This window comes from Vespula pensylvanica, chromosome 1, assembly GCF_014466175.1.
Source record: "Vespula pensylvanica isolate Volc-1 chromosome 1, ASM1446617v1, whole genome shotgun sequence".
NCBI lineage: Eukaryota > Metazoa > Arthropoda > Insecta > Hymenoptera > Vespidae > Vespula > Vespula pensylvanica.
This window is the reverse complement of record NC_057685.1, coordinates 2,533,535-2,558,366: the sequence shown is the minus strand read 5'-3', so window position 1 is coordinate 2,558,366 and position 24,832 is coordinate 2,533,535. Positions and strand designations below refer to the sequence as shown.

Genomic DNA, 24,832 nt, shown 5'->3' with positions numbered 1-24,832 from the left:
CTTATATTACCTATTATCGGAGGTCAAATAGATGAAAATAGTTCGTATAAACTGTTGTATCCGAAAGTGCTTTATCGAAAAGATATATGCTTTTAAAAAATATTTATAATTTATTATGGCGATAAAAACGTTCGAAAATGCTCTTATTCTGCATTAATTGCAGCTTTCATTCGTCGAATTAATGATTGTCGAATTCCTTATAGTAAATACATTTTGAATACGTTCCCAAAGTTCATCTTTCTGTAAACAGTAACTATAACTGTGATTTATAACACGTATACATAAAAAACAAAAGAATAATAATAATAATAATAATAATAATAAAATCGAGCATCACTAATTTCTTATAATCGTCACTATAAATCATGAATATCATCAAAAGCATATATATATATATATATATATATATATATATATATATATATATATATATATATCTCTCTCTTCGATAAGGCAGTTTTGGGCATAAATTTCTATGAACTTTTTTTTATCTATTTGACTTCATCAATAACTGGTAGTATAAGTTTGATCTCAACTTTTTGGATCACCCTCTATATATACATATATACATTCCTTTCTTTCAAAGATAACTATATTTAATCATCTCTCTCTCTTTCTCTTTCTCTCCTCTCTTTTCTCTTTCTGTTTCTCTTTCGTTTTTTTTTTATTGCGATCCGATCAACGATCGGATTATTCCCTTTGGTTCCACGATTCGACGCGTTTTCACGCTCGCCACCGCGACGGAAACTCGTGTATTCGTCGATCGTTTAATCGTTTTTGATGAGAGGGGTGTGAGAAGAGAAGAGGAAGGGGAAATTCTCGCTAGGCGAGAGAGCTCACCCGCAAAGTTCATTTTGCGAGAATATGTATACGAGAGAACACATGCCGCGGATAGGGTGCTGCTGCTGCTGCTACTACTGTGCTACTACTGCTGTTGCCGTTGCTATTGCGACGGCGGCGGTGCGTCGCGACACCGTGGCGGCAGGGTATGCTGCTTTTCGACGATACTATTCGCGTAAAATAATAAACCATGTCAATAACAAAGAAAGAGAGAGTGAATTCGAAATTTCGCGTGAGGATTCTCGTGAAACCTTTTTCTGTCTTTCTCTATTTATCTCTATCTTTATATATCTTTCAAGAAAAAATAATATATATATATATATATTGTCTGTCTGTCTGTGTGTGTGTATATATATTCGTTATTATTTTATATAGTACTATTGTACATAGTGGATCGAAAGTTTTTGAGTGATTTTTATAGATCAATTGTAAATTCTTTTCTTGATTTTTCTTTCTTCTTTTTTTTTTTTTGCTCAAATTTTTTTAGGTTAATTTGTATTTTTACAAAGTAAAACAATGAATCTAGAAAGTTCTTGCCTATCTAGGATTATTCTACCGATCTCTGTTATATCCTCTATTCTATCATTTCAATCTATAAGTATATAAAAGCATCGTATTATACGTATACATGCGTGTATTTATTGATTAATTCAAGATAACTAGATAATAAATGTTATTTTTCAAATTATCGAGTTAGTCCAATATCCCTAATTATATTGGAAAATACATTGAATCGTAACCCTTCCTGGAGGCGCTACGAACTAAAAAAATATATATATATATATTCCTCTCTTCTTTTGAGAAGGACTGAGTGTTCAGTATCTTTTCTTGTTTCTTCGTATTTTTTTTTCTCTTATTTATTTATTTATTTATTTATTTTTTTGTTTCCCGTGCGAAAGAAACGAACGGAAATTCCTAAAGAATCTTCCCTCCTAACCTCTCTCACCCTCGCTATCTATCTTTTTCTCTTTCCTTCACGTCGAAATTCCTTTCCGGTAATTTGATGGAATTAAAAACTTGGAACACGATGCACATCGTTGCGTCCTTTGCGTTCTCTCCTTACAGCCCTAGACGGTAAAATTGGAGCGCGAGAGTAAGAGAGAGAAAGAGAGAAAGAGAGAGAGAGAGAGAGGTTGAGCTAGTTAGGTCGGTCGATGAGAAAAAGTAAATCACCGATCGCTGATCAACGATCTGGGAAATTCATTATCGTGCACGAGGAACTCTTGCGGAGATTATTGGTCATCGCTCGGCGAACACTTTTATCATCAGGTTGTGACACATTCAAGTACCTTTCTCTCTCTCTCTCTCTCTCTCTCTGTCTATCATAAACACATAGATACAAATACGCACACACACATATATGCACAATCTTTCTTTCTCCAGAGAGTACATGCAACGTTGATTCCGCGCTCTCGTCGAATCGCTGCTGCTAATCTTATCTCTGTACTCCGAGATAACGTGTTCGTTTCAATACGACGTAATTGCGCCTCACCGATCCAGGAAAAAGTTGTAACTTGTTCTCTTCGACGAGATCTTTTTACACGGCCGCCCGGCGCCAATGTTAATGCGCATATTATTTTATACATATATATTTGTATATGTATATATATTTATATATATACACACACACACACACACACTTGCGCGCGTACTCATGCACGCACGTATGTATTTTTTTTCTTTCTTTTTCCTGCGTAACGAAGGGAAGGAACTTCGAACGGATATGCGATCGTCGTTCCGAGCGACTGCGGACAATGCGAATGTAAGGTCCGTGAAAATACTTAAAGATTCCATGTAATAATTATGTCTGTCTATTTCTCTCTCTTTCTCTCTCTTTCTCTCTCTTTCTCTTTCTCTTTTTTTATCTTTTTGTCTCTCTCTCTCTCTCTTTCTCTCTCTCTCTTTCTCTGTTTTTCTTACGTTCATTCATTCGTTCGTTCGTTCTTTCTTTCTTTTTTTCTTTCTTTCATTAACGTTACTTGGAAACGTTAAGGACGAATGTTACACATATAATTAGCCAGTACAAATTAGTTCTTAACACATAATGAAGCATTTGCGTGTAATCGATCGTATAGATTACGTTCGCGAATACTTAGTTATTTCAACGTAGAATTTAATCATATATTTTTATGTACGATCAAATGTACGATCAGATTGTAATTCTGAATGTTAGTTTAGACAAATAACGATATACTTTTTACTTTCTTTTTTTTTTTTTTTTTTTTTTTTTTTTTTTTTTTTTTTTTTTTTTTTTTTTCTATTTATCGACTATCATTTTCCCCGTATTCCAAATATACAAATTTTGCATAGAAAGTTGAAAACAATATTAAAATATAACTCTCTCTCTCTCTCTCTCTATATATATATATATATATATATATATATATATATATATATGTTGAAATCGATTAATATATAATATCAGTTAAGAAATAATATGAGCCTGTGTTAGAATCGATTGCGTCTGGGCGGATGTCACGGTTATACGTCGACTGCACGTGACTATTTGTCTAGTATCGTTAATAGCTTCTCTTCTACTTGGTGTCAGCAACCCCCACGACTCATCAACTCTCTCTCTCTCTCTCTCTGTCCCCCACTCTCCCTCTCTCCTTCTCTCTTTCTTTATTTCAACGCGTATAGAATATCAAATAACTCGTGTGATTCGATACGCGACCTTCGATGGCTCCTTAAAAAAAACCGAACCGATCGAGACTCGTCTCTTAACGACTTTAATTTAAAGGAAGCGTTGAGATATCGTCGTCGTCCGTCGTGAGGTTGCGCTGAGTACGCGTGCACGATCAACCAACGAATGACGAACGAAAGAGAACATACGAACGAATGTACGTACGTACGTACGTACGAACGTACGAACGAACGAAAAACAACCGTTGGGTTGTGTTAGTCGAGTAGCAACGATAGCAACGAATCGACAAACAACGAACGTTACACACAAGGAATAAGAAGAGTCTGATCGTCGTCAAGTTTGGAACTCGAACCGGTCGACGAGTATACTCTACGAATGGACTCTGAAGAGAAAGAGAGAGAGGGAGAGAGAGAATAGCACCCGGAGAAGTTCTGCCGCCTAATTTGGGACTTTATCGTCCTGTTATCCTTGCGACTTACGACACTGACGAGCGACTTCTCGATCTTATTCCTGTTTGTAGCTCTTCACCCTTTTTCAATCTCCTTCTTCGAGATTGGTCTATCTTTCTCTCTCTCTCTCTCTCTCTCTCTCTCTCTCTTTTTCTTTTTTCCTTTTTTTTTCTTGTACTCTTATTATTATTTTTTTTCTAATCATTTCACTAATATCGTTGACCTATCAAACAAAATCAAGACTTAGAACTAAAGATTCTAGACTTCAAATTTTTTTTAAAAATCTAATGCGTCTATATGTACACGCGTGTAGAGTAAGAAAGAGAGAGAGAGAGAGAGAGAGAGAGAGAGAGAGAGAGAGAGAGAGAGAGAGAAAGAGAGAGAATAATTATTGGGTTATTATTTCTAAAGATTTGATCAATATTTAAAATAAGATGATCGATTATAACGAATATCATAACACATGATACGAGTGATACAAACATCTACTGACTCAACCGTGACGATTATTTATTTGGTTTATTATTTATATCGATTATTTATATCTTATCAAAATATTCACTTACTATATTCACTTACTATTCGAGAATTTATTTGACGAAAATAATTATCATTATAAAATCAATAAAAACTAATGCGAACAGATAAGTAATAGTAAAGTGTTTTCTATCGTTTATTCGTGTTCAATTTACTATCGACGATAGGTTCATTCGCGTAATCAAATGCAATATTGAAGTTAATTAATTGATTGTCATTAAAATATATTGTCCATTTACAAATACACACGCTCACACACACACACACACACACACACACACACACACACACATTATTTTAATCTTTTATACTTTACTCATTTTTATTTCATTCTTCATCCTTTTCATTTCTTTCTTTCTTTTTTGATCCTTTATCATCTAACGTCATTATTTCATATAAATCTTTATATTGCACTTATATTAGACTTCTTTTTTTTTATCAAAATAAAAACTTGGTTATAATCGTAAATCAATGTATTTGGTTCTTTCTCTCGGAAGTTGCATCGCTAACAGGGAGAATGCATCGATGGTACTGCTACAAGGGTCTCTCTCTCTCTTTCTCTCTCTTTCTCTCTACGTAACGTAGAACGTAAAGAGAAAAGATAGAAAGAGAGAAAGAGAGAAAGAGAGAAATACTCTCTTGGAACGAAGGAGTGGGTGCCCGCGTGTCTCCTTGTTCCCCTCTTCTGTCCTCTGTCTCTCTTCTGAGGCTACCTCCTCTCGCAACTCGTAGGCAGCCCGAGGCCAAGAACGCAGGGCCGTAGGCCCCTGCTGCCCCAGGGACGAGAAGACAGACGAAGATAGGCCCACTCTACGTTTTGCGACGTTGCCGAGTCTTCTTCCTTCCACCCTTTCTTCCACCCACCCTCTCCACCCTTTCTTCTTAACTAAAATAACTAAACTAATATACTTAAAAAATAACTTAACTAACTAAAAACTTAACTAAAATTCCTCGGAAGTTAACAATTCGATCAAATTCCCATTCATTTTATCACTTTCTTTTTTCTTTTCTTTTCTTTTTTTTTTTTTGTTCTTTATTCTTTTAATATTAATCGTAAAATAGAAATTTGTTGATCTTAAAGAGAAACGACGAATTATCCCCTTCGACGAATGTGTTATATAGATTACATATATATATATATATATATATATATTCGAATCCGAATCGAAATTTATTTATCTCTTAAATCTGTAGAAGAGCCAGGTGCATTTCTAGAGACGACAGGTGTTGGCAACGTTCAAGACGTGTATTAGTTTGCGATTAGATTAGTTAGTTAGGAGAAGGAGAAGAAGGAGGAGAAGGGAATATCGTTAAGACGTTACCAGAAAATAAATAAGCCAAAGTACTCCACCTCTAAATTCGTTTTGATTTAAAGAAAAAAATATTATCTTGCGATCCGAGACGGATGGTTAATGGTGGTTATTGCGTTGCGATGGTTTGTGGTTCTGGTCGTCGTCGTAGTGGTGGTGGTAGTAGTAATGGGTGGTAATGGTAGCTATGTGACGGTAGAAAGGAACGAATTTATTTGATAAAGTATAGCCAAGACCTCGTATCTCTCTCTCTCTCTCTCTCTCTCTCTCTCTCTCTCTTTCTTTTTCTTTCTTTCTTTCTCTCTCTTCGAGTTAATACTCCAAGTGCAGAACATTGGATGCTAAGCTGAGCGTATTGGAAAGAACTATCTCTTTCTCTCTCTTGGAGAGTTTTCTTCCTCCTTCAACCTTCTACGAGAGATCTCGTTAAAGGTCGCATCCGATATAGACTCGACTCGAAGTAGAATAAGAAGAAGAATAAGAGAGAGAAAGAAAGAGACAGATAACCACCACCACCACCACCACCACCACCATCGTCGTCGTCGTCGTCGTCGTAGTATTCGTTTGTGCAGAGGCTATGCCGCAAACGCCGTTATTCTAAACGAACGTTCGGATTATAAACGAAAGATCAGAGAAGAGAGCCGAGTAGAATTCTGCAATTACGCGATCTGCAAATACCACTCACCTCGAGCCTTTCGTTTATTCCCGTCGTCGTCAACGTCGACGAGGACGACGACACGACGACGACGACGACGACGACGAGGATGACGACGTCGACGTCTCTTCGTCGTCTTTCGTCGTCGTAGTCGTATTCTTCTCTCTTTATGAATCGCAATGAGAACATCGTGGTGTTTCGTTGCTTTATGAAAGCTCCATTGATTTTAAGATGGGACGATGGCAGGTAACCAACCCCTAAACCCACCCCCATCTCTCTCATCCCCCAAGTTCTCTCTCTCTCTCTCTCTTTCTTTTCTATCTTCCCTTTTTATCTCCATTTTTCTCTCTTTTCGTCGAATATTATTATAATAATAAAGAAGTAGCTCTCTCTTTCTTTTTCTCTCGCTCTCTCTTTCTCTCTCTCTCTCTCTCTCTCTTCCTATCTCTATATTTATCTCTTTCCTTCTATCTCGCTCTTTGCGACGAAATTTTATCGAACCGATACGATTCGATACGGCTCGAAGGACAATCGCCACCTTAAAACGAATTTTTCTGTTTGATGTAACGTTTCAGCATCTAGATTTTATCGTGTAATTCTTGTTTTTTCAATGGTTAATCAATCGGAGTTTTCTTATTATTCCTCGAAGTATTATTAATTCCATAAGAGGCTTGTAGTTTTGTAGCTAGATAAATGAATGATCAATGTTTAATTTCAGAATTAATGGATTCCATCATGGCCGTCATTTTTATATTACATCTCTCTCTCTCTCTCTCTCTCTCTCTATATATATATATATATATATATATATATATATATATATCTTTCACTCCTCATTTAGATATGTACATACAGCTAATCTATATATTCTGTTTCACTTGTTGTTTTCCGGAAAAAAAAAGAATGAAAGAAAGAAAAAGTAGAAAAAGAAAAGAAAAGAAAAGAAAAGAAAAGAAAAGGAGGTCATCGAACTCGGAAATCTCGGTTGTTCTACGCGTGCACGAGCCCGACGGACGAATTCTCCGGTTCGTTTATTTCCTACTGGAAAATTATCGGGCGTCGTCGCCAACGCGTTTCTACGGAGGCTTGAGCAAACGAAAGGCGCGGTCAAACGAGTGCGAGCGAGCAAGCGAGCAAACTAGAGAAAAAGAGAAAGAAAAAGAGAGAGACGAGAAAGAGAGAGAAAGAGAATCTCGTTCGTTCGTTCGTTCGTTCGTTCGTTCGTTCGTTCGTTCGTTCGTTCGCTCGCATTGCGTTTCTTCCGCTTTTGTGACCGCGACGCGTTACTCGGAGTACCGTAGAAACGGACGTAATGGTCCGGGTAGAAAAAAGGATACCGACCCTCCCGTCGTGTTCCCAAGGTTTCAACCCAGTGGCCTTCGTGTAGAATTTCTCTCTATCTCTTTCTCTTTCTACCTGCATACCGAGTACATATATATATATATATAGTATGTTATGTATATATGTATGTATGTATATATATATATATACGTATGGTACATATATGTATGTATGTATATATGTATTTATGAATGTATGTATTTATGTATGTATGGATGTATGAATGTATGTATGAATATATATGTGTATACGTTTGCTTCAAAGAACAATTTTCTCTTTCTAGAAGTAAAAGATACAAATCAGGCAGGAGGTCGATGATGATCTTTGAGAAAAGACCTGTTCTAACCATTTCTTGTTAACCCTTTCGTTACTTCATACAATATCAAAAATACATATTACAGGATGGAACGGAATACAAGAGAATATTTATAATCAGTTTTTAAAAAGAAAAGTAAAATGATTTTAATCCTTTTGTTCATTTATATATAAGAATGTATTTTCGGCTTTGCGGGTTTGTTCGAAAATTATCTTCTATCGATATAACTCGAGCCTTGATCGTTTTTAATATAATCTGAAAAAATATATAATGACATTTTATCTTGTGTGTGTGTGTGTGTGTGTGTGTTAATTTAATTTTTTCAAATGTAAGAGGATGAAATATTGCAGCCTATAGAAAAAGCTTGCAGTTACATTAAAAGCGAAATTTTAAATGCGCGAATAATAATGAAGCCGATGAAAAATCAATTCACAGTTTTCCGAAGCATCCATTTTTTTTTTCTTTTTCTTCTCTACCGTTCAATCGGTCAATGATATATAAAGCCCCAGTTCGCGATAGTGATCACCCTAATTATTTCTCATGTAATCATTTTAAAATTCGAATATGTTCATTACGATTCTGTGATTCTTTTTATTCCATTTTTTTTTTCTTTTTTTTTTTTATTTGATAAAAACTCGAGAGAGAATTTGACGTTGCATCTTTTATATAATCGTCTCCATTAATTTGATCATAATAAATTTTATCGATAAACGGTAAGTTTTTTTTTGTAAAATAAATGCTCAGTATTTATAAAATAAAATCTCATCAAATATCAATAATATGAATATTCGATATAAATAATTAAAACGTTAGAATTAGTTACTACTATTACGAATACCCTTCGTTTATTTATAAAATACTGACAAAATTAATCCTTTTTTTTTTTTTTTTTTTTTTTTTTTTATTTAAAATACTGTTTTATATATAATTTTGACCACTTGTATCATTCATCGATATCACGTTGTAAATATTGATCATTTATTTGAAATAATGATTAAAAATTTTTACGAAAATTTACAAGATAATTTTACGAAAAATAACAAGATAATTGACCAACTTTTAATAATATCATACCACTATTTATTAATCTGTTACAAATAATTATATGCATACATACATACATACATACATACATACATACATACGTACATACATATTTAAAATCTGATTAAGAGCAGTGAAAGTGTTAACCCTTTTTCCCCTATTTCTAACGAGTATATATAACCGTATCAGATAGCTGACATTCTTCCAAAGAGGAAACAGAAGGGAAGTTTGAAAAATCTTAAGTCGATCGATTGAGGGAAGAAGAAAAGAAAAGAAGAGAAGAGGAGGAGGAGGAGGAGGAGGAAAAGTAGAAGCAGGAGTAGGAGGAGGGAGAGAGACAGTAGCGTTAAAAAATGCATCCCTTTGATCGGTCGACCGTTCGGGGATGATGTCGACCGATTAAAAAGTCAGCGCCAGGTAATAACGACCGAACGAAGAGTCTCCTTTTTAAATCGTTATTCCGGAAAGTCGTAGCTACGCTCTCGCTTTCTTTTTTTCTTTCTCTCTCTCTCTCTCTCTCTCTCTCTCTCTCTCTCTCTCTCTCTCTCTCTCTCTCTCTCTCTCTCTCTCTCTCTCTCTCTCTCCTTCAGCGTGTTCACGTGCTTATCTCGCTTTTATCTCTGGACCATTACCATCGTTCCATAATGTTCTCTCTTTTGGTATATAATCGCAAAAAAGAGAGATAAGGATAGATAGATAGGTAGAAAGATAGAAATAGAAAAAGAGGGAGAGGGAGAGGGAGAAAAGAAAACTTTCTCTCTTTTTTTTTTGTTTTTAAATTACCAAAAAAAAAGTGTCAACTTTTTGCTTGAAAAATGTTCCTTTATTTTTTTTTGTTTTTTTTTTTGTTCGATCGATCGCTCGTCATAGAGAAAAATTCGTATGATAATTTTCTTTCGCAATTTTGCGTCGTTCATTCGCATCGTTTAACTGTGTAAAATGTATTTTTTTTTCTTTTTTTTTTTTCTTTTTTTTTTAATCAAGAAAATCATTCGAAAATCTGATCATTATCGTGCGTTATAGACTATCATTTCCTGTAATAAATATTAATCGTTTCGAGTGGAGTAACTTTCCCGTGGTATAGATATACAATATCCCTTGCAGAATTAGCTTGGATTGTAATACCGTATCTTTTGTTCACATATGACAAGACTAACGTTCGATGAATCACGCGAAAAGTACGCCGGACCTTTCCCTCCCCCTCTCTCTCTATCTTCTCTCTTCTCTCTCTCTCTCTAACATTAACAATTCATTTAGCACCACAAAATGCGGTTTCTCGGTCGTATTTCCATTCCATCGAAGGATAAAATAACACAAAACCGTTTTGGTTTTTCGTCGAACAATTAACTTCGACCATAATAAAGGGAAAGCATAAAATCAAAAGAAAAAAAAGAGGAGGAGGAGAAAAAAGAAAAGAAAAGAAAAGAAAAGAAAGAAGAAAGAAGAAAAACCGCTAAATCGTCGATCGATATATTTTTGAGCGGCGTTTTAACTTGTGAACCACCATCATCCCCCATTCTCCATTTCTTGTCCGTCGCGTCTCATCAACGACAAAAGAAAGAAATTTTGAAACGGTGTCAATGTACCGTGTGTACACTCTGGTGATGATGGTACCATACAGGCTCGCTCGCTATATTATTACCTTCACGAAGAAACTCCACTAAGAGAAGTGAGTGTATATTATAAGAAGTGCTTCGCGAGAGTAGTCCACTTGAAATCACTTCGGAATTCGGCGATTTGGACCGATCGTAAGACAGAAAGAGAGAAAAAAAGAAAGAAAGAGAGAGACAGACAGACAGAGAAAGAAAGAAAGAAAGAAAGAAAGGAAGGAAGGAAGGAAAGAGATAAAGAGAGAAACGAGAAAGAAAGAGAAAGAGAAAGAGAGATAGAAGGAGAGTGACTGTTTCGATCCCATGCGTAGCCTTGGCTGAAGGCGCTGCCACGGCACCCATTGTCCGTGCCGTCTCTTGTTACGAGACGAGACGAGCTCGGTTTGGTCCGTGTAGAGGGGGAGGGACGTGCTCTCGAACAAGAGAGAGAGAGAGAGAGAGGAAGAGAACGAATGAGCTAGAGAGGAGAGTAAGAGAGAAAGAGAGAGAGATGGAATCCAGCAGCAGCTAGCCAGCCGGCGGTCAAAACAGGCAAGACCCAGGCTCTTTTCTTCTACTCCTTCGTCTTTCGGCCTCTTCGTCTTTCTCCTTATCTTTCTCTCTCTCTCTCTCTCTCTCTCTCTCTCTCTCTCTCTCTGTCTCTCTCTTTCTCTTTCTTTCTCTCTCTATCGTTTTCTCGTCGTGCCGGGGACCGTGCCGAGTCAAAACCACCTATGCGCTCAGCTTCCCGGCAGTAGGTCTTACCTCGGACTCTCTCTCTTTCTCTCTCTTTAGTTCTTTCTCTTTATCTTTCTCTTTCTCTCTCTTTTGTTCTTTTTCTTCTTTCCTCACAGTCAGGAACCTCGTCCTTTTCTCACTTCGAACCTGCAGCAACGAGAGGATGAGAGAAAAAGAGAGAGAAAGAGAGAGAGAGAGAGAGAGAGAGAGAGAGAAATCTCCATGGATAAATCCAGTATATGGGGGTCTCTTTGGAGGAGTATCCTATTGAAATATAAATTTCAAGTAAATATCGAATCTTATTGAAACAATAACAACGATCGTCAACAACGTCCTTTTTTAATACATTTCTCCATGAACATTTTTATTGTTTCATTAATATTGTTCTCTCTTTTTTTTTTTTTTTTCGTTCGTTTGTTTCCTTTTCACGTTATTCGATCATTATCATCCGAATCAAATCGATTTCTCTATTGCTTTTTTTTTTTTTTTTTTTACTTGTTTTAATCCATCGGAGCTTTTGATTGCTTTTGATGATTTCTGTACGGTCCACGAAGCGAGTCGAGTCGAGCCGAGCCGTGTCGAACCGAGTCGAATTGAACCGAGTGGAGACGAATCGAGCCGAGTTGTGACGAATGGAGACGAGTCGAGCCGAACCGAGCACGCTTCACCGTCGGTGGTACGTGACGTTACTACGCCCCGGTATATAGGGTCTGGCCTCGGGGCCCGTCAGGAATCTTCCTGGGCACCCATTAGAAGGGTGCGCCTACTTTCTGACCTTTACACAAGCGAAATCCGTTTTGTCATACCGAGTACTTACCCGCGTCATCGTTCCTACGTCGCGATTTCTGCTCGCCGAGGTGTCGTCGAATCGAATCGAATCGACTAGGTTGAATTCTCTCTCTTTCTTGATATACATATACATATATATATATATACATATACATATGTCTCTTTCTTTCTTTCTTTCTCTCTACCATTCTATTATGTAGATCAACTTGGAATGGTTTTATTAAAGAGAAAGATCATAGGTTTATATAGAAGAGATGTAGGAGGGGTGGAAGAGGAAAGGAGGACCATTGTTGTTTTAGAAAAAAATGTATCTAACACTTTTAATTTCTCGTAGCGTACGTCGCATTAATACGTGTTTTTATGTACCGAACAAAATGATCGTTTGTGATTGTAAAAAGATAGAAAATGATAGATTACGTGAATCTTTGATCTCTCTCTCTCTCTCTCTCTCTCTCTCTCTCCCTCTCTCTCTCTCTCTCTCTCTCATTTATTTATGTATACATACGTACTACTAGAACTCGAACGAGGCGCGAACGGACGACGTGAATTCCTAATAACATGATTGCCATGATGATTTCGTCCACGTAACACGACGTTAGCAGCCACCTGTTTGTTGGCGTCCCGACGCTTGTCCTTCTCTCGTTTACGTTTTACGTTGAGGAAGATTAACGTATTTACGAAGGAAGAAAACCGGTCTCTCTCTCTCTTTCTCTCTCGATACAGTCTATTGCCTGTTCTCACGTAAACGGCAGCCTGTAATTTCTGACGTATTCTCATCTATATATATATATATATAATCTTACTCACTCACTCACTTACTCATTCCGTCTACCTCCGTTTCATTTATATATGTATATATTTCTATTTTTTTTTTCTTTTTCCCTTTTTTCTTCTCATTTTTATTCTTATTTTCACTCAAGCCCTTTGTATAGATTCTCTTCCAAGGCAAACTATCGGCAGCAGCAATGCAGTCATCTCTCTCTCTTTCCTCCATTGGCTTTTTCGGTCCAAACCGAAGCTTCTTTCTCTCTGTCTCTCTCTCTTTCTCTTTTGGTTGCTCAAGACAACAAAGGAGCATCGAGATTTCCGAGGAAACGCGCGTCGGTCCCAACCCAGGGAAAGAGAGAGAGAGAGAGAGAGAGAGAGAGAGAGAGAGAGAGAGAGAGAGAGAGAGAGAGAGAGAGAGAGAGAGAGAGAGAGAGAGAGAGAGAGAGAGAGAAAGAAAGAGAGAGGAGCCCGCCGTGAGAGAGCCGTCGGGGGGGCGGCCGGGGGGACATGGCACTTGTTGCACAAAGCATGCCCAAGCCAGTAAATTTCTCGGTGTCCTTTGCCCATGATCCACCTCTTGCCCCTCTAATTTCTTTTACAGGGACCTCCCGCGTCGAGGGTCACCGGTTACATGCCGACACGTATTTCCATTTTGGTGTTTTACTCTTAGAAAAAGAAAGAGAAAGAGAGAGAGAGAGAGAGAGAGAGATAAAGAGAGAAAGTGTATCCTCCTTCGTTGCATTTTCAAATATTTTCTAGAAAATTTTCATCTTTTCTATTCTCTTTCTTTTTCCTTTCTTTCTTACTTTCTTCCTTTCTTTTTTCTTTTTTTTTTTTTTTTTTTTTTTGAAATCATTTTCGAAGAATATATATGTTTAGAAAGATTTATCCACGTATCAGGACATACGTATAATAATCGTAGTTAGTTTAAGAGAGACGTAAGGATTATCAATTGGGTGCCATTTCGTTATCCGGTGTATCCGTCAAATCGGACAATAACGAGCGTGCAAATGGCTTCCTACGAGTCGTAACGTACCTACTCGAGAAAAGAGAGCCGTCGTGGTGGTGGCACTTGTTGCACAAAAGCGTGCGCGGAGCCATGAAAATTCCTGCGTGGTTCTCGAGTCCTCCTCCCCCTCTCTCTCTCTCACTCTCTTTCTCTCTCTCCTTTTTTTTCCCTCGAAGACGATAAAGAGAGAAGAAAGATATGGTGTCCCTATCGGGAAGAAGCGAAGGGCTCTCTCTCTCTCTCTCTCTCTCTCTCTCTCGCATAAGAGAGATGGCAAAAAGGGACGAGACAAGGGCATGGATTTCTATTGACGCGGACAGGCCAATGGGAGCCCTTCCTTCGTTTTCGGAAGAATCTTTACGGTCCATACCGACTTCTCTCTTTTTCTCTCTCTTTTTCTCACACACACACACACACACACACAGTCACGCACGTACTATTTTCTTCTTTTCCTCTAGAGAGAAGAAGAGAGTGTCGTGCTAATCCTTGACCTTTTTTCAACCATCTCTTCTTCTTCTCTCTCTTTTTCTTTCTTTCTTTCGCTCCTTCGTTTTCTCTCTCTCTCTCTCCCCCATGGGAAGAACCTAGCCGATAAATCTAAGCCCACTCTAATGCGTGCCGGATCACGAAATCGAGTCGAGTCGAATTAGCTCCGCAAACAAACTTGCAAAAGACCGTTAAACACTCGGTAGCTCCTTTCAATGGGGGTGTTCACTGTTTTAATAGGTTTTACATACGTTTCGTACGTTTCGTACGTTCCTTGTAATATCTTTATTATTATTATTATTGTTGTTGTTATTATTATTATTATTGATTTTTTTAATTGTTTTCTTTCTCTCTCTTTTTTCTCATCTACAATAAAATTGTAGGACTTCTCATCGTATTTATCATCTTTTTATTTGTTACTCGTAAATAACGATCTCTTTTCGAATCTCCTTTCTCTCTTTTCGTCACGTTTCAATGTTCTTCTTCTTACATCGGTTACATCTCGCGCGTCTACCGTCAGATCGGTTCGACATTTGGCAAAAAGTTTCGATATAGATAATGTAACGCTATACGTTTGTATCGTGAAATATTAATATTCGATGTTATTCGATGTCTGTCGATCGGTGAAAATATTGAAATAAGAGATGAAATTTTCTCGTTTGTGTGTATATATTACGTGATATGAAAAACGTTGAACGGAATAAAAAATAGAAAGAATATAGCGCAGAGTGAATTTTTCGTGATTTTTCTAAAGAATAAATTCGGCGTTGATGATCGATCGATCTCGTTTGTAAAATGTTTCTTGGGTAAAAAAAAAAAAAAAAAAAAAAAAAAAAGAAAGAAAAAAAAAGAGAAAAGAAAATAAAGAAATAGGTGTAGATACGAGGTAAGCCAGCGAAGGTGGGTCAGGTGTGGGCTGATGTAGAATAGGGGATAGTGGTGGGGGAGGGGGTGACGAGTTTCCTGCTGGATTTGAGAACCGTCGGGCCACCATGGGCCTTCTCCTCTCCTTTGCAGTGTCGGCAGGTCGGTAGGTAGATATATATACCGTTGATGGACCAGAGCTAATCTAAAAATCGCCGGAACTTCACAATTATAGTAATTTACCAGCCGACAACAAGCTGTACACACAACGTTCGCCCCGTAATGGCATTAAAGGGACGCTATTCTGCACCCGTGTGTCCCTTCTTCGACAAAGCTCGTCCTTCCCTTTTTTATACACGAGAATTTTCCAAGAACTCGATCGAATTCATTCTTGCGATATGACGAGAATATTTTTTTCGTTATTGCGATAGATTTTTATTCAACGAGAATCGCCGATTGGAAATCTTTGACAATTTCTTTTTTGTTTCCTTTCCTTTTCTTTCTTTCTTTCTTTCTCTCTCTCTCTTTCTCTCTCTCTCTCTCTCTCTCTCTCTCTCTCTCTCTCTCTCTCTTTTTTTCTTATACGGACGTAATATTATACATTTTTCGATACAATTCTTTATTCACACACAAATATGGATTTTTCGCGATTTGTGATATCGATAGAAGGAAAAAGTATAATAGAATTTTAAGGGCTACGAAATTATCACAAGATTTATCTATCATCAAAATTTTTAATGACTAAAGATACAACTTATGAAAAAAAAAAAAAAAAAAAAAAAAAAAATAATTAAAAACGTTCATGAAATTTTGTAAGGATATTTTTTATTTATAAACGAAGATACATTTCTATGTTTAATATTTAAAAAGGAAATAATGAAAGAAAGACAATTTTAATGTTATAAATTCTACGAACAAGTACGGAACGATCAATGATATTTTTCAACGAGAAATTCGTACAACAGTGTCTATCTATCTTTAAACAAAAGTGCAACGTTTTATTTCTACGTTCTTAAAAATAATACGCATTTTTCGAATCCGATTATTATCGAATCACGGAATCGAGATAGAGGAATCTTCTCGTAGATTCGTTATCATACTGATCGTCGTGATGACAACGATCATCGTCGTCATCCGAAGTCCGAATGAAATTCTTTCGCCAAGTCTTTATTATCGTGTTTGTCTTTTTCTTTCCTTATTTCTTTTTCTTCTTTTTTTTTTCTCTCTCAGTCCTGTTATATATCTCTTTTTCACTTAAGACAGTACCTATCGGACGACAGACACGGAGTCGAAATCAAGGGCACACTCGTGCGACACATGAGTCCGTAATAATCACTCGACTTCCGTTCTTCTTAGCCTTCGACTTTTCTAACTAAAATCGTTCAAGCGGAACGATAATTCCTTCGAGAAATTCAAATTGTTTCGAATAATCTTTATCTAACTTGTTTCATTTTTATTTTTCGTTATTAAATATATATATATATATATATATATATATATATATCAATTATATATTTAAATAATATTTATTACTTATTATCATTTATATTTTATTTAAATAAATATATATATATAAATATACTATATTATATTTTTATTTCGAGATCGGATTATCGACGAATCGATGATGAAATCTTCATAAAATAAAAAAAGAAGTAATCGCGAAATCATCGCTTTTTTTTCCTTATGTCAATCTTCTTTTTTTTCCTCTCTTTTTTTTCTCCCTTTTTTACTCAACGAAAGAAAAATTTTTACGACGATTTTTACGACGTTGTAAGGAAGAGTGTAAACGTCCATGTGTTATTCGTGGAACGGATATTAAAAAGGGGGGTGGAGTAGGGTGGTTAAGGGGCGGAGAAAAAAGGAAGAATATATAAAAATTGGAAAACATTTACAAGCACGTACGTAACCTTCTCTCTCTCTCTCTCTCTCTCTCTCTCTGTCTCTCTCTCTCTCTCCTCTTTTCTCTCAGAAGACGTTGACCTGAAATCATGATCGCTCGTCAACGCAACGCACGACAAATCAGGACATTAAAATTCGGGAAGCTCGTATGTACCGTTTAGAAATTGTTTAGATCTTTCTCTCTCTCTCTTTCTCTTTCTGTCCTTCTTTCTTTATAGCATATCGTAGACGTGAGTTAGGACAGTACCGTAGATATCTCGGATATTTCGAGTAAATAATATTATTTCAGTGAGATTACGAAGTAAACAAAGTCGAATGAATACGAGAGAGATAAAGATAGATAGATAGAGACAGACAGAGAGAGAGAGAGAGAGAGAGAGAGAGAGAGAGAGAGAGAGAGAGAGAGAGAGTGAGAGAGAGAGAGAGAGAGAGGGAGAGATAGAAAGATTATGGAGGGAATTCAGCACGAATTTTGTACCCGTATAACGTGCTCGAGTCAGAGAGAGAGAGAGAAGAGAGAGAGAGAGAGAGAGAGAGAGAGAGAGAGAGAGAGAGAAATGTTCGAAGGAAGAAGATGGTGGTGTACGAACCGATTCAGAGATGCCTCGAAACGACACGAGAGAAAGAGAGAGAGAAGGAGGAGGAAGGAAGAGAGTACAACCAACTGGCAATAAACTTTCCTACGAGGAGTGTGCCGCACATGTGCTGCTCCTCCTCGATTCTCAATATATATATATATATATGTATATATATATATATACACACGTACATACACACACATGTATATACGATTTTGGTGAAGAAAAAGAGAAAGAAAGAGAGAAAAAGTAATGGGGGCGGAGAAGTAGAGAGAGAGAGAGAGAGAGAGAGAGAGAGAGAGAGAGAGAGAGAGAGAGAGAGAGAGTGAGATGAAGCGTGCTTTAATAAGTAAAATTCTTAAGATGATAAAAAATAAATTTTTTTGATATTTCTTTTAATTGTTTTTCCTTTTTTTTTCTTTTTTTTTTTTTTTTTAATACTTTTCTACGTTATATAATAAAATTTTAAACTTCCCATCGATTATTGTTATCACACGATCGTAGTTCGTTTTCGTATGAAACGACTATTTTTATTGGAGAAAGACGTAGGATAGAATTAAAAAAATAACATAAGAACAATTGGTAATATCGCAAAGTAGGCAGAAAGATTTTTGAGATATATTATCTGTTAAATTATATAATTTTTTTCGATAATTTAGTTAGAACCTTCTTCTCAAGTTCCCTTCCCTTGAAAAATCTTGAACAATTTTAATTGATACACCTCTGTTCGCATTTTATAATTTAGATAGTTATTAATGTAAAATATATTGAACGTATTGAACAAATAAAATAGTTAAGAAAAGAAGGAAAACGAAACGAAACGAAACGAAACGTTTGTTCTAAAACATTAATTCTTATTTTTACGTTCAAAAGAAAACGCATGAGAATAGTAAAATAATATTGATTCGCATAAATCTTATCGGAGAAACATTTCGGTAACGTGTCCGCTGGATATAATTTGAAAATGGTTGATTTAGTAAATCGAAATAAATAGTTTTGGTAGAAATGGATATAGGAAAGCGAAATGTGTGAAATCGAGATCTCTCTCTCTCTCTCTCTCTCTCTCTCTCTCTCTCTCTCTTGAAAACGTTGTGCGCGGTCAGAATCCGCGTGGTAGATCTCTTCTCTTCGAGCGTTACGTTATTTATAGAGTCGCGTAGCTGACAATTTAATCGTCGCTCGGAGTTTGTGCGAATCGTAACGCTCATCTTCCGCGCCTTTACGTCTTAATAAAATTCGCGCTCGCGACACGCTCCTCTCTCTCTCTCTCTCTCTCTCTCTCTCTATCTCTTTCTGTCTCTTTCTGTCTCTCTCTCTCTTTTTCTCCCTTTTTCTCTTACATATACGCATCACAGAGAGATATAGATACACGCGGAAAGGTCAATGGTCTTGCGTTCCGTTCGAGAGAGTACGCGATCGAAGTACCAGTCGAAGAATTGACTCTTTCATGGTCGTTGAATTGCAAAGGAGTAATTGAAACCAAGAGCTCGAGTATAAGAAATAAATAAAGAAAGAGATAGATAGATAGATAGATAGATAGATAGATAGATAGATAGATAGATAGATAGATAGATGATCAATTTTTAAAAACAATTTTTCATTTTGTTAAAAAGAATTTTTGGAAGATACCTAATACAATATTAATGAAATATATAGTCGTTGATACCTTCTCGAAATCGGTTTCGATTTGTTACGCATCACCGATCGCGGTCTAGTTTCTTAAACGATTTTCTCGAATTTATAATCGATGCTCGCGAGATTCCTCTTCTCTCTCGCCATGGATCTCGATAACGAAGATTACTATTTCTTTTTTTTTTCCTTTTTTTTTTTTTATACATACACACACATATGTATAATCGTGAAAATATTCTTACAGCGTAAAGGTACCTTTACGTGATACTTAATCGATATTTTCATGATTTATCGGAGAGGGACAAACGTGTCGTCTTTGATATATTATTGGACGATCGTTTCCGTGATATCGATCAATAGAGAGAAAGAGAGAGAGAGAGAGAGAGAAAGAGAAAGAAAAGAGAGAGAGAGAGAGAGAGAGAGAGAGAGAGAGAAAGATCTCGTGCTCGTGATGGCGTTCTTGGCATTACTATCGCGATGGCTATGCCTTGTTAAAGTGCTCGTGCTAACAGATAATCGTATCGACGATCGTTTATGGTTCAGCGTTCCGTGCTGATAAGATCGCAGAGCAGCGGGGATCGAGAACGAGGCGCCCGGAAAGATCACGACGATTCTCAACGTTTAACTCTCTTCCTTTCTTTCTTTTTTTCTTTCTTTCTTTCTTTCGTTCTCTATTTCTTTTTTTTTTATCTCTTCATCTTTCATCTTACCGTTTCACAATAGTCAAGTACAAGCTACCATATTTCGTAACTTTTTGAACGATATCTATTCGTTTACGAGAAGATCAGAATATTTGTCTCTTTTTCTTTTTTAATTTATTTCTTCTTTTCTCCCTTTTTCCTTTTCTTTTTCTTTTTTTTTTTTCTTTCTGTTCTTTTTTCTATCGTCCACAAAGTTTCAACAGAAATCGGGTAAAGGCTAAATATTTGAGATATATATATATATATATATATATATATACGTGTGTGTATGATGTAGGTATATATTCATTTGATATATCGGATGTAGCTTTTATTCGTTACGTATTATTCAAGCTTTGAGAGCAAAAAGGGTTAAATGCATTTAACTCGTGGCAAGGGATACTATTAAGTAACGCTCGACTCTTCTTCGTTGAAAGCGCGAGAAGCCTTTTCATATGAGTTAATGAGGAATAGGATGATATTTTTACAATTAGCTTTTCCACGCACTCGGTTCTTCCTGGAAGACCTTGTGTATGTGTGTATGTATGTGTATTTGTGTGTGTGTATGCTCGTCGTCGTCGTCGTACCATATGAGACTCTCTGTGTGTTCTCTTCGTGATAAAAATATCCGTAGTACGCATAACGCGTTAATATTAATTATACAAATATACAAATATATATATATATATATATATATATATATATATATATATATAGTTACAAGCAAAAATATTAACGTCTATCAAGAATAGATTCGTTTTATTTTAAATTATCTTCGAACGGATCTTATTTTTTTTTCTATTTTGTGCGAGTTCTTTATCATTTTTTGCGATATCAAAATATCCGTATTATATTATTAATTTACATATCAAATTGTAATTAAAAGAAAAAGAACAGTTCGTAATTAACCTTCTTCTTCTTCTTCTTCTTCTTATTATTATTATTATTATTATTAATTTATATCGATTTGAAAAAAAGAAAGAAAGACAGAAAGAAAGAAGAAAAAAAAAAGAAAACTTTAAACACAATCGTATTATAATACTTCGTAATAATTACTAGAGACATTTTTATCTTATCTAACGTATCTTCAACGTTACCAATATTTTTTGTTTCTTTCTAAATTAATTTCTTTACATATTTCTAAATTAATTGACCCTTTAATTATTTTGTTATAACAGGAAAGGTGGATCCAACGCCTCACACCTCGTCGTTCAACATGGGCTACCTCGTTTCACCGTACCCTTACCCAAATGGCGCTGGGGGTCCGATTCCCGTATCTATGGTGAGTTTTCTACATCTTTCCTTATTTATTTCTTTTTAAAACCGATTCTAAATGCTCGTTAGTCACGCCTAGGATATTCCTTTTCTATCGCTGCCGGTGTTATGTTAGGAACTACTACTAGGAAGGTATTCGCAAAACTTGTTGTCGTTTCTAAGATCAACCTAGCGTGACTATCTTTCAATAGTATACGATTTCACAGAACTCGCCGATTTCTGTCTGTTTGCTCTGTTTCGAACCGTTTCGACACGTTCAGACTTCCTTTTCTCGTACCCTTTACGATCTATTTACCGGTGCACGGAGATAGGAACTTTGATTTATTCGGGTACGTTCTTACAAAACAGACGTACATATATATATATACATATATCCAAAAATGTCGCGCATGGCGATAATCAAATTAAGATAAACGGTATGCCGGCACCTTGTCGGCATTTTCTGATCTACGTGTGATATATTTTATCTAGTGTCTTTCTCTCTTATTGATTTGAATCGATTCAAGCAATAATCATTTCTTTTTTTTTTTTTCTTTTTCTTTTTCTTTTCGTTCGATCGTTCTCAGGAAACGTATATTATATCTATGTCTATACGTTATTTTACGCGCACGGATGTGTGTGTGATGCGTGCGCGGGTGTATGGTGTCCCATGTAAATCAATTTACTCAACGATAATCGCTCTTATATTTACATCAAATATTATTCCAAATCATTAAATATTATTCATATCAATAGTACGCGCATATTATCGCGGATGATTCGATTTCAATCAAAATTATTATAACATATATACATATACATATACATACGTATCATACAAAAGAGCAACGATAAAATCAGTTTTCTTAAAAACAAAAAAAAAAAAAAACAAAAAAAATACAAAATATCTCTTAAATAAATCTAAAAGTTAATTGAAATGGGAAATGTATACGTTTATGATTAGATTCTTTGTAGTACGTTGGTAAGAGCAACGCAGGTAATAGAGCTCACGCGTTTATAATATATATACATATACATACATATATAATTCGCGATACATGTACATAGAACACATCCTTCTCTCGGCTTTCTCTACGGTACTCCGAGCATTGTTATGTGGCGGGGGTGTGGGATCGATTCGGTTCGCGAGCGCGAGCGACCGCCCGCGAGCGTGTTTAAACGAACGACTAATTTGAGTGCGGTGAAGCATGGCGTCGACTATTTAGTCGACAAAATTGGGCCGATTCATTGTTAAAGAGCGTGGCCGTGATCTTCACGCACAGAGAAATATACAAACGTATACACACACACTCTCTCTCTCTCTCTCTCTCTTTCTATTTCTCTCTATTTCTCTCTTACGTATACACACACATGCATACACACGTACATACATGCTCGATCTTTCTTCCTTCCGTTGTGTATATATATATATATATATGATCTTGTGTGTTGCGTGCGACTAACAAGACGAATCCCGTTGGAATATTATTCAGTTCGAATATTCGAAGTAATTCGACGGTTCGATCGAAAATCGTAGACATAGATAAGTTTCTTTTCTCGTTGCATTTAATAAAAATAGAAATATCTTTTATCATTCGAAAGAGTTTCGTCTATTCGTCCAGCGTTCTTTTAATGTATTATAATTTATATTCTTACGGTAACTTTCTACTTTCTCTCTACGTTGGCAAAATGCGATAATGATAAATAATAAATAAGGAGGAAAGAAATTTTTTTAAAAATCGATCGATCGATCGATTGATAAATATTGTGTTTCGGAAATAAAATAAAATGTAATATAATAACAAAATATATACACACCCATATATATATATATATATATAAAAAAAATTAAACACAAAAAAAAATAGAAAGGAAAGAAAACAGAAAAAATTAATAAAAAAAGGGAAAATAAAACATTAAAAAAGAAGATAGGTGGATATGGATTAAAAAAAAAAGAACAAAAAAAAAAAATAACTGAATACACAAAGAGATGCTTTCGATAGAATTCGATTCGTGATCTCTCTCTCTCTACTCTTGTAACGAGAATCATGCGCTTGCTAGCCCGTCGCGTCGATTTATGGAAAATGATGATTTCAAATCTGTTAACGTTACCGTCAAATAATTTTAACGCATATAACATTCATATGTACTCGTACGAGATACTATCCGATATGTATTACATATTGGAAAACCAATTGGAATTTCATTCGTTCGGGAACGTGTGCACGCTGATACCACGCACGGACGGACGATCATCTCTCTCTCTCTCTCTCTCTCTCTCTCTCTCTCTCTCTCTCTCTCTCTCTCTCTCACACACACACACACACACACACATACACACACTCGGTCTTTCACTTACTCACTCTCTTCGATAATTAATACAATTTATTTGAAATATTTTTTCCATATGGAAACGTTATTTACACGGCGTTGTTACGTCGTTACGTTGTCACACCTCTTTCCCTGCCACGCTACACCCCTACCTATCTATACCGTTGAAAATAAAATAAAACGAGATAAATTAAAAAAAAAGAGAAAGAGAGAGAGAGAAAGAAACATATACGAATGAAGTCGAATTAGAAGAAGACGAGAACAAAAAAGGAATAGAGAAAAAAGAGAGGATCAAATCGAAACGACTATCAAAATATTAAACAAAAAGACTAAAAAAAAAAAAGAAAAAAGAAAAACAAAGAAATGAATAAATAAAAAGAATACGAAAAAGAGAATTAATCATAAGTGAGGGGGAGAGGAGTGGGAGGCAGAGGTGATAGGTAAAAATATCAATTATCTTGAAAAAATATTATGGTTCACCGAGCCATATAGTAAGGATGATGCACTTTGACGATAAATCATTGGAGGCATCACACCTGAGAGTCGTTGGTGTATCTTACGACGATAAGTCGTAAAGAAAATTAGGTCGTCCACTCGTGTCGGGCAAAAAGGGTGCGTGACGTGGTCTAGCCGTGAGAGCCTATTAAGGTCTCTTCGACTCCTTGAAGTAGTTGAACGAAGCACAACACACAGCACGGGCTGCTTGCTTGCTTGCTTGCTTGCTTGCTTGACTGCCAGGCAGGCCAAGCCAGGCACACACGAGCCTTGCTGGGTTCGAGGATGATGGTCGAGGATGGTCAACGACGTTCCCGAGTTTTCTCTCTCTCTCTCTCTCTCTCTCTCTCACACACACACACACATGTATATATAGAGCGAGCGAGCGAGCGAGAGAGAGTGAGAGAGAGAGAGGTTCTAGGTAAGAGAGGTCCAGATCTTAGCTTCTCTCTTTCTCTCTCTCTGTCTTTTATCTATCTATCTGTCTCTATCACTCTCTTACTAACTCACCCAGTTTCCCCGACAAACCGGACCTTCCGTCTCGCTCGTACACCTCGTCTCGGGTTTACCTACCTCGGGCA

General features: G+C 36.3%; 1 protein-coding gene across 1 annotated transcript in view; it reads left to right on the top strand.

Annotated features, from left to right (window-relative positions):
• The window catches only part of LOC122627622 (protein pangolin, isoforms A/H/I/S-like), a 243,447-nt gene that overhangs the window by 15,565 nt on the left and 203,050 nt on the right, over positions 1-24,832 (top strand). The window contains 1 exon segment of the mRNA XM_043808892.1: positions 21,350-21,453. Within this exon segment, the coding sequence (XP_043664827.1) occupies positions 21,350-21,453 (104 nt within the window).